The sequence below is a fragment of the Danio aesculapii genome, chromosome 13, assembly GCF_903798145.1.
Source record: "Danio aesculapii chromosome 13, fDanAes4.1, whole genome shotgun sequence".
Taxonomy (NCBI): domain Eukaryota; kingdom Metazoa; phylum Chordata; class Actinopteri; order Cypriniformes; family Danionidae; genus Danio; species Danio aesculapii.
Genome location: NC_079447.1, coordinates 52,390,974 through 52,402,648, shown reverse-complemented (window position 1 = coordinate 52,402,648; position 11,675 = coordinate 52,390,974). Strand labels below are relative to the sequence as shown.

At 36.2% G+C, this 11,675-nt stretch overlaps 1 protein-coding gene across 2 annotated transcripts in view; it reads right to left on the bottom strand.

Annotated features, from left to right (window-relative positions):
- The window catches only part of znf451 (zinc finger protein 451), a 20,155-nt gene extending 9,234 nt beyond the window's left edge, over positions 1–10,921 (bottom strand). The window contains exons 1-9 of one of the 2 annotated variants that reach the window (XM_056470375.1): positions 10,865–10,921; positions 9,343–9,414; positions 7,145–7,228; positions 5,692–5,805; positions 5,172–5,283; positions 3,533–3,680; positions 2,688–2,814; positions 1,912–2,062; positions 177–324 (exon numbers count right to left, since the gene is read on the bottom strand). In XM_056470375.1, the coding sequence (XP_056326350.1) occupies positions 177–324; positions 1,912–2,062; positions 2,688–2,814; positions 3,533–3,680; positions 5,172–5,283; positions 5,692–5,805; positions 7,145–7,228; positions 9,343–9,381 (923 nt within the window). In that variant the 5' untranslated portion in view covers positions 9,382–9,414; positions 10,865–10,921. Of the gene's footprint in view, positions 1–176; positions 325–1,911; positions 2,063–2,687; positions 2,815–3,532; positions 3,681–5,171; positions 5,284–5,691; positions 5,806–7,144; positions 7,229–9,342; positions 9,415–10,794 lie in introns of both variants that reach the window. The other variant, XM_056470376.1, reaches the window with a different exon arrangement.
- Positions 10,922–11,675: the final 754 nt, after the last annotated feature.

The following is an 11,675-nucleotide window of genomic DNA, read 5'->3' as shown; positions in this document are numbered from 1 at the left end:
CGCTGCTGTTTCAATGTCTTCAAGAAAAGTCTCATTAGTTAAATTGCCTTCTTACAAACATTTGGGGTAATTCAAGTACGTAAATCAGCAAAATATTAACACTGTTCTAGTGAATTTTGGACATTATAAAAAGTATGACAGACAAATTTAACCCATGAAATCCAGTGTAAACATACTTGAAGTGTGCGGTGGCCTCCATGTGTGAGTTGAGCCGCTGAGAGCAGACTGTGCATCGCACGCTGAAGACGATGTCTTTACAGAGAGCGATTAAACGCTGTTTAGCGAAGCGTGGCACTGGAACAGGCGATCCTGCTGCTTTCTCTTCTGAAACACAAAACACCAAATATCAGATTCAAGAATGTGTTCAAAGTAAACAGAACACTGACTGACACCTAATTAGACATTTTAGAAAGAAAGCAGGGAAGAAAGAACGAAAGAAAGTAAACGAGTGTCTTATTACCTGTCTATTATTAAGATATTTCCTGTTTATTAGTACTTATAAAGCACATATTCAGCATGATCTTATCCTACATCCCACCCATACCTAAACCCAACGACTACATTAATAACTATTAATATGCCGCAAATTAGGAGTTTATTAAGCTGAAAGTCATAGTTAGACACACAGAATCTGCAGACGTTTTTTGCTATTTCTGCGCAGAATTGTGTGTAAAATCTGTGGATTTATGCAGAATAATTGTGGAAGTATCATAACTAAAACTTTAATATATTAAATAAAAACTAATACCTTTTTAACTTTTATTTAATGTTTACAATGCAAATCCAATTAGATTCACTTTATTTGGTAAACAAAGCAAGTCTCTCATATATTATCTCTACTAAAAGACAGAAAACGTTACTGTACAAACTGTATTGTAAATAAATCATATTAATATTTTCATATTAGTCAATAATATTACTGAAATTAATTTAAAAACTGAATAAATATAGATTCACACACATTTACACAAGTAAATAAACAGAATCAATGATGGGCTGAAAATCTGCTGATATCTGCGGAATTCTGCGCGCACAGATTCCGTGTGGGCCTAGTAATAGTTAATGATTTATTAATAATATATTAATTATTCATTAAAATAAAGTGACCCAATATTTTATCCAGTCCTAATTAAACCACAAGCTGTAGCTGGAAACAGACCTAAAACTACTATTGTTATTGGAAATAAATGTAAAAACAAATCATTAATTATTAAAGAAATTACAATAATACCATAGACACACACACATATATATATAAAAATAATATATATAATATATGAAAGAAAACAAAAAAAAGTGTTTTTACTTTAGTTTTATTTTCTCATTGTCTTCTGTTGTCAAAAAATAAAACCAATTTATATCATTAATAAAAATGACAATCCTTATTCGATACTGAAACAAAAACACTTTTTTATAATAGAATATTTTTATTTCAGCATTAACGAGTAACTATTGTAGTTTTTATTAATGGTGTAAATTAGTTTTAATTTTCATTTAAAAAAAAGACAACAGAAGACAAAAGAATACATCAAAACCAAAGATAAGGATCAACATGCAATGTGTTGTATGCACTAAATTAAATTAAGTTAATGCTGCATTCAATTCAATTTATTTCTTACAAATTTGAGTTAAAATACACCTTTTGATAGCAGCAGTAGTAATCAACATTAAGCTGACAGGATATAAACTTCATGTGTTATATAAAAAGTTCTTCATCAATTTCTCATGTCTCATCTCTGGTTGTGATTTCGTACTTTCTCTTTGCATTAAAATTTTGTTCAAATTGTAGTATGCATGCTTTGGTTTTTTGCCATCGTTTATTTTATGTTTTACTTCTAATCAGAGTTATTTCCTTCACAAATAGCTGAAATATAATAAACCTTGCAAATCATAATCAAAAAGGTGGCACACCGGTAAGAGAAATGACTTGACGGTTGTGTTTTCTTGCGTTCATGTGTTTATAGCACTCGTCTTTGCTGTTGAAGAGGAAGTAGCAGGAGGGACAGGCGAAACACACGATCATCTGATACATCTGAGAGAGACGGTGACCATTCGATGACAGCTGCAGACAGAAGCAGAAACACTTCTTTTACATGGTGAGACAATCAAGCACTAGCTTTATAGGGCACCTGTTATGCAAAAATCACTTTTATAAGCGTTTTAAACACAGTTGTGTGTCAGCAGTGTGTGAATATAACCAGCCTCTAATGGTACAAATGCACTATTTATAATCACACGTGATGAAAACAGTGCAGAAACACTTTGATTGACATTCTCCCTTTGCAAAATAACTAATAAAATAGTATGTACTGGGCGGCGCGGTGGCTCAGTGGTCAGCACTGTCGCCTCACAGGAAGAAGCTCGCTGGTTTGAGTCCCAGCTGGGTCAGTTGGCATTTCTGTGTGGAGTTTGCATGTTCTCCCCGTGTTGGCGTGGGTTTCCTCCGGGTGCTCCGGTTTCCCCCACAGTCCAAACACATGCGCTATAGGGGAACTGATCAACTAAATTGGCCGTAGTGTATGAGTGTGTGTGAATGTGAGAGTGTATGGGTGTTTCCCAGTACTGGGTTGTGACTGGAAGAACATCTGCAATGTAAAACATATGCTGGAATAGTTGGCGGTTCATTCCGCTGTGGCAACCTCTGATGAATAAGGGACGAAGCCGAAGGAAATTGAATGAATGAAAACCTTGGACTGCATGTGTTGTTTCCATGTCTCCTGGGAGCAGAAGTGTTCTCCACAGGCCAAACAGGCGTAGATGGACGGTGCGGTGCCTTTCAGGGTGATGGTGGGGTCACAGGGCGAATGATCGAACCTGATATTACACAGGGTACATACAGAACACTTTGATTGACATTCTCCCTTTGCATGTGTTATCAGAGGGGTTAAGCCCTGCCCACTAGCAACCATCTTTCCCTCATTAGCATAGGATGTTAGTCTTGTTTTGAATCTGTCACTATGCTGACACACAGGCATTTGTAGTTCCGCCCTCTTCTGAAATCTCATTTGAATTAAAGTGACAGTCACCAAAACACCACACAATTAGGATCAAAGCCTAGAAGGAGCAGTTTTGGAGTTATAAAACATTATTTGTGTGGTATTTTTGAGCTGAAACTTGATATTTAGATATCAGAGACTTATTTTATTATTTTATCCTGTAAAAAGGGGCATAATGGGTCCCCTTTATTGATTTTGCTGAGATTGGATTATTCAAAAAAGCTGCAGCTCATTTCCCTTCATGTACTTAATAAACTATCGCTATGCCTTTCTATATTCCTATATTATTGTTGATAGCTTTAAATTAATCCAATATCCATAAATATCCACGACCAATACATCGGTGCACCCCCTTCTTATTAAGGGTCTCTAAATTGAAGAACCAAATTTTAATACTTTAAGTCATCACAGACACTCTTTTTTATATATATATATATATATGTGTATGTTTTGAAATGTATACAGTTGTACATTTTAAATGTATAATTACTTAAATGAAATTGCAAATGTACACACTCAGAGCAAAAAAAACACACCTTTTGAGATGTCCCTGAAGCAGAGGAATATTGTCGTAGACTCGTCCGCAGTTGATGACCGGACAGCACTGAGGGGAAAATCTCACTGCAGGAGGAGCCGATCTGCGTTTCCACAGAGAGCCCGAGTGAATGGAGCCCGGCTGCAATCCTGAGCGCCACAGAAGGAATGAACATTTATATACAGTTGAAGTCGTAATTGTTTTAAAGCCATTTTAATGTCAATATAATTAGCCCCCTTCAGCAATATTAGTTTTGGATTGTTTCCAGAATAAACCACTGTTATACAATGACTTGCCTAATTACCCTAACTTTACCCTAATTAACCTAGTTAAGCCTTTAAATGTCTCTTTAAGCTGAATACTAGTGTCTTGAAGAATATCTAGTCTAATATTACGTGCTGTCATCATGACATAGAAAAAACACATCAGTTATTAGAAATGAGTTATTAAAACTATCATGATTAGAAATGTGTTGTGAAAATCCGCTCTCCGTTAAACAGAAATTGGGGACAAATATACAGATGCGGATAATTCTGACTTCAACTGTATATGACAATGTAAAAAATAGTGGTGGACTGTTATCGGCGTTAACGTGCTGCATTAATGCGAGACTTTTATCGCGCGATAAAAAAAAATGTCCGTTAATCTATTCTCAAAGTTGGGTTGGGAGCTGGGTTTACTCTACACAAGCTATGATGACTTTAACCTTGATAGTTTACCGCGGATGTATACCTGACCAGTGAGCCGTCTGACAAATAAAGTGCCCTGTTGAATCAAATCAGCAGGATGCCTGACTTCAGTTCGTCAGTTTCACTTTAACTCATGGACATTTCATTCATGCCCCGTGACAAACTGGGGTATTAGCAGCAAATAAAGAGTAAGGACAGGTGAGAGTGTTATGGAATAATAACGCAAAGAAAAAAACTTCTGAATTTCACGATGTGTGTGTGTTTTTGTGTGTGTGCGGTCTGGTGCGATCCTTTACTGACAGCCGTGTGTGTGGATCTTGTCGAAAAATATGGTGAAAAGTCCTACATGACGGTAATAGTTTGATGGCGGTGTTTACTTCAGTAATGCCACTAATATCTGCAGACTCCACATGTCTTAATTCCATTTCTGTTTAGTTCAGTTATGACTTTAGTCGGATTAAGGTCATCAGAAATGGCTGTTTGGAGCTTATGTAGGCCTACAGTTCAACATTCATGTTTAACTGAATAAACAGTTAGTAAACACAAGCACATCTTATTGAATCATTTACTTTCATCACTAATTATCATAGTAGAACTGTTTCTCAAGCAGTTTGTGATGCATTTTGGAAACAGGAGATGAGCCCCTGGTCTAATGCGCCACCTGGCTTGAGAAACCCGTTCTCGAAGACTTATTATTTGGGTAGCACACATATTCTGAATGCCTTCGGCAGAATTCAAATGAGCCATTTTAATCTAGATTAATTTAGATTAATTTCGAGATTAATCTAGATAAAACAAAACTAATCTATGCCCACCGATAGGAAAAATCCTCCGAAGGAAAAACAAACACCTCTATATCTTGGGTGGACTGAGGGAGAATAAATGAACAGGTTTTGATTTTTTTTTGGTTCAGGTGAACTATCCCTTTAAAGACAGAATAACTCAACATACCTGGCATTTTTAGCCAAATATCCACACATCGTTTGGCATCGCCGCTTACACTATTATCATCGCTGACCGACAGCTCGCGGCGTCCATGTGCTTGCTGCGAAATAATCTTCTCCTACAAAACAAATACAAAATACTGCTGTAGGCAATGAATAGTGCACTGGGTGATATAGCCAAAAATCTGCTCTTTCATATCAGTTGATATTGATTATTACCACTATATTAAATCTGTTAAGGCAGATCTAGCTCCAGGGTACATCGTTTATTTTAACAGGTAAGTATTTAGAGAAAGTAGAGACTCCGGAAACATACGTCACCCCTTAACCTCCTCAAATTAATTTTATTTATTTATGTTTTAATGTCAAATATACAATCATATTTCTTAATAAACATTCATTATACAAAAACAAGCCATGCAAATAACAACAACACTGAAAAGAGTCATGTACCATCTTTTAACTCAACCTCGAATAAATGGTATATGCAAGAATATGGCTTCTCTAAGTGTATAGAGGAGTCAAACCTTGAAGGCTTTGCACTTGTCGGCCCTCTCCTGTTTCTCCACCGCGACCTGCTGAGCCAGTCTGTCCAGCGTGGAGACGGCATGAGCTCTCTGACGGTCCACCTGCTGCTCGATCTGAACACAACACACAGTAAACCATCATCAGTCATCAATAAAGACACATCAGGTCAACAGCATTGGACTCAGTCATATGCTTAACCCGGTTTGTGTGCTGTTGGGTCGTTATCATCCACCCTGTGCTGATTTTTAATCTTAATTCGGCCAAAACTTTCTCTGTGTTTCAGCAAATGGAATGATTTATGGTGACAAATCTAATTTTTATGCAAATTTTGGGAACTATACGTCCATATAATCATGCATTCTTGTCTTTCAAAATATCCACCGCAGTGTCAGCTCTGAGATCAGTGTCTGAAATGGTTTGTTCAGATTCCAGTCTTTCTAAACTCCACCTTTGTACAGAGTATTCTACTTAAAAGTACCCTAAGAGCATCAGCTTCTGTTAAAAACTAGCCTAGCGCCTCATCTGCTGTTAAAAACTAGCCTAGGGCCCTGTTTTCGGTTTAAAAACCTAGCCTAGAGCAGCCTCTGGTGTAAAAAATTAGCCTACAGCACCGTTTTCTGTTTAAAAAAAACTAGCCTAGAGTGCCCTCTGGTGTTAGAAATTAGCCTCGAGCTTCGCCTGATGTTAAAAACTAGCCCAGAACAGTCTGTTGTTTCAAACCTAGCATAGAGTGCCCTCTGCGGTTAAACACTAGCTTAGAGCACCATCTACTGGTAAAACTAGCCTAGAGCGCTGTCTGCTTTAAAAAAAAAACAACAACCCTAGAGCGCGATTTCTGTTTCATGAACTAGCCTAGAGCGTCATCTATTAATAAAAACTAGCATAGAGCACCGTTTGCTGTTGAAAACTATTCTATAGCGCCATCTGCTGTTAAAAACCAGCTTACAGCACCATCTACTGTTAAAAATTAACCTAGAGCGCCATCTGCTGTAAAAAAACTAGCCTAGATCGCCATCTGCTGTTAAAAGCTAGCCTAAAATGCCATCTGCTATTAAAAGCTAGCCTAGAGCACCATCTGCTGTTAAAAGCTAGCCTAGAGCACCATCTGCTGTTAAAAGTTAGCCTAGAGTAGCATCTGCTGTTACAAACTAGCCTAGAGCACCATCTGCTGTTAAAATCTAGCCTAGAGCACCATCTGGTGTTAAAAATTAGCCTAGAGCGCCATCTGCTCTTAAAAAAATTAGCCTAAAGCACCTTTTCTGTTTACAAAACTAGCCTAGAGCGCCATCTACTGTTACAAACTTATCTCATAATCGACTCGAGAGAGAACAGCTATGTATTTTGACAGAAATACATCTTTTGTGTTAAACAGTACAAATATACAGGTCTAAAGCTACCTGACAGTGAGCTGAACTTGACTTTCTTTAACTCTTATAATCAGAAGAAACTCACTGTGTTTGCGGCAGGTAACTCCTCTTCATCATCTCCGTCACTCAGCAGGTCTATGCATTCCAGCACTGGTCTGAGAGGAGCCTCCTAAACAACAGGATTTAAGCTGAATTCAACAGTACTGTGTAAAGCCGTGGTAAGTCATTCTGGCCACTAGAGGGCGTGCATTCACAACAAACAACAACGTAATTTGATGACTGTGACTCCATGTGGAATCATGGGAGTTGTGATCTTCATCATCCTACAGGACTTCTGCAGAAATTATGTTCATGATGAGTACAGTATTCAACACTTATTTTCATGATAGTAAGAAGCCAGTGAATCTGCAGGTTTTCTAAGAGTTATATTTAAGACCTTTTTAATATCACACAGAATGAAATTTAAGACCAGTTGTATAGTATCATTTTATAGTACCGCAATTAGCAACAAAAAGCACACAACTAATTAAATACCATCCTTAACACTCTTTATTATATATAAAAGTAGGGTTGGGCGATGTCAATTAATTTAGCATCATATGACGTCTATGTGAAATATCACGATGGTTGATGGTATCGTCATCGTAGGCGGCGGTGAATTAATTATTTATGAATTCTGAATTAATACATAATGAATTAATTGTTTGTAGGCTACCGTTTCAACTACATGACCCGCATGGTCTTAGTTATACTCAAATCATAAATACATAAAGAGAAGTTACACACAAATGACCACCTGTCAATCACTTCTGCAGGACTCAGGCATGAATAGGCAGAGTGATCTGTGTCGGTATAATGGCGTCAACAAACTTGGTCGGTAAAAAGGAGCACACCCAACAGGAACCAACCAACAGTTTCTGAGGTTTACACTAAAATGACTAAGTACAAGCGCGAAAGATTGAAGCAGTGTACTGAGGCTGTGACACGTTACCTGATAAATTCAAAAGACCGAAGAGTCGTTAGATAGAGACGAATTAAATATCACGTTTAACAACTATAGTGAGACGCCATCCAGCGGTACATCCTTGATAAACAGTCCAACCTGCACTGCTCTCTGGGGTTTTGTGCTCAAAGCACCTGCTGACTGCCTGGAGTTTAGACATGCGCATATTCTGCAGCACGTGCCTGTGTGTGTGTGGTCACGTGATGTGCGTTTTCAGCAGTATAGAGGGAGGGCTTTTCAGAAATGCTGGATGAAACGCCAGAGTGGACGTGGATCTTTTTCATTCTAAATGCCATTTTAAAACTAAGACGTGTTAGTGCAAACAGGCCTGAGTGTGTATTTTTCAAGAGCGGGTTGCTGCTGCGACAGAGGTAGGGTGGAGGATCTCGACGCCAGCCCAGCATCGTAATGTCTGTAGGCCATGGAATTGTCTATCAACACAGCCCTAATAGAAAGTGTCTTTAAACTGAGTAATAATAACTAATATTAATAATAATTTTAATGTAGCAGAATCACCGGTCACCAGCCATGCGAAAAATCGTTCAATTCCGGTCCCTGGCCAGCCAATCAGTGCATCTCAAGTTCTTTATTTGCTAATGTACATGTTGATGCAGCTGTCAAAAGCTAATATACAGCAAAATTCGTAATTTATTGGGTTCCACCCATTTCGTTTCCGGTGTCAAACAGAGATTTTAAGTACATTTTTAGTAAACAAAATCTTTACAAAGCTGGTTTGATTGCATTTTTTGGACCTTTGAACTGCAGATTTAAGACTAATAATTAAGGTCTTATCTTTAGACTTTAAATTTTTAGACTTTTTTTAAGATCAACAAACACACTGGAAGCAGAGTAAGGGGCCGATCACACCCATCACAAGTTTCCGATTTGAAACGCAACGCGCACTGCACTGCCTTTTTTGTTGACAAGAAAAAAAGAGGTGTGCTGCGCTTTTTACGTTGCTAGGCAACCACTGAATCTGCTGTGCATTGTGCGCAAGCGCTGTTGTTAATATTGTTATAATTGTAACATTTAATAATATTATGATATATACGATTTGTGAAGTCATACAGTTTCAGATAACTCGAAACAGTGAACACTAGTGTCTCCTCCATCTTTAAAAGTCTCTATAGTCATCTTGACAACACAAACACTGCTGTCACCTCAACGGAAACCCCGCCTCTGCTGTCATTTGGTTGGATTCTGCACACATTCAATCCAGATCCCCAGTGTAAAGACCTATATCTAAACCTCTGTCCTAGAAATGATGAAAACACACTTACAGACACGAACTGCACATCATCTTCCGGATCCTCAAACATCACCGCTGCGATTCTGGACCATCACATTCATCACTGTCAACACACACAGAGACAGATAGATAGACAGACAGATAGACAGATAGATATGATAGACAGATAGACAGATAGATAGATAGATAGATAGATAGATAGATAGATAGATAGATAGATAGATAGATAGATAGATAGATAGATAGATAGATAGATAGATAGATACATACAGAGATACAGAGATAGATAGATAGATAGATAGATAGATAGATAGATAGATAGATAGATAGATAGATAGACAAACATACAGACAGATAGATAGACACACACATACAGAGATAGATAGATAGATAGATAGATAGATAGATAGATAGATAGATAGATAGATAGATAGATAGATAGATAGATAGATAGATAGATAGACAAACAGATAGATAGACACACATAGATAGATAGATAGATAGATAGATAGATAGATAGATAGATAGATAGATAGATAGATAGATAGATAGATAGATAGATAGATAGATAGATAGATAGATAGATAGATAGATAGACAGACAAACATACAGACAGATAGATAGACACACACATACAGAGATAGATAGATAGATAGATAGATAGATAGATAGATAGATAGATAGATAGATAGATAGATAGATAGATAGATAGATAGATAGATAGACAAACATACAGACAGATAGATAGACACACACATACAGAGATAGATAGATAGATAGATAGATAGATAGATAGATAGATAGATAGATAGATAGATAGATAGATAGATAGACACACATAGATAGATAGATAGATAGATAGATAGATAGATAGATAGATAGATAGATAGATAGATAGATAGATAGATAGATAGATACACACATACAGAGATAGATAGATAGATTGATAGATAGATAGATAAACATACAGACAGATAGATAGATAGACACACATACAGAGATAGATAGATAGATAGATAGATAGATAGATAGATAGATAGATAGATAGATAGATAGACAGATATATAGATAGATAGATAGATAGATAGATAGATAGATAGATAGATAGATAGACAGATATATAGACAGATAGATAGATAGATAGATAGATAGATAGATAGACAAACAGATAGATAGACACACAGATAGATAGATAGATAGATAGATAGATAGATAGATAGATAGATAGATAGATAGATAGATAGATAGATAGATAGACAGACACACACAAATGTTTTATCAGCAGAAAAATAAATCACTATTATCTAACTACACTCATTTAGCATGTGAACTAGCGGTTAAATATTCACTGATGACGATATACGTCGCATTTCATAGGAAATCGACAGACATTATCAACCGTGCAAACATGTAAACAAGTCGTCAACAACGAGAGGACGGCAAACTACCGTCTTGAAATAAACTCTGCAACTTTAGTACTTACAAACGATTCACTGTCAAGACAAAATTGTAATTTCTGAAGCCGATTTGATGCAAAGTTAGCAAAACATTACCAAATGTGAGCAAATCTGAAGCGGGCACCAGAAGTCAAAGCAGGAAGAGGAGGCTCGTCAAAATAAAAGTCATTCTAACGGTCGCCCGCTTTTTTAATCTACTTTTTTACATAACTATTGAAACTATTGTGTATTTGATTAAATTGTTTACATTTATTTTGACTACAATAAGCCAACAGAAGACTCGAAGTGAATGGCTGTATCTGACGTATTCTTAAATAATTATATTAGCTCTTTATTTATAATGCATGTACTTAAAAAAGTATAATAATTGTATTTATTTCATTATTATGTATTATAAATGAAGTTTTGATTTAATAAAAACACGTGCTGCAATTGACATGGTAGCATGCCATATTATTGTAAAATATAATTTTTTAAATAGGTTTATAACATTAAATAAATGCATTTTGAGTCACTTTCACTTCAAAATCATTAGAAAATAAATAAGGATCACGTTTAATGAAAATATTTTGTCAATTTTTTACTGTACATAAATTACATATCTGTTATTGATTTACAAGTGATTTTCTTAATATTCAGATTTTTTTTCTCAGCCAAATATTGTCCAATCAAATCATGCAATGCTAATTTATTCATCTTTCAGATTATGCGTAAATCTCGATTTTCAAAGATTCACACTTGTGGCTGATTTTGTGGCACATGCTTTCTCAAATATGTGATGACCGGTGTCAGGTTGCACATTAATAATCATAGATTATTATAGATATAATCACAGAATCATCATAGAATCATAGATTATCTTATGTTAAAATCATTAGAATATTAAATAAAGGTCATGATCCATTAA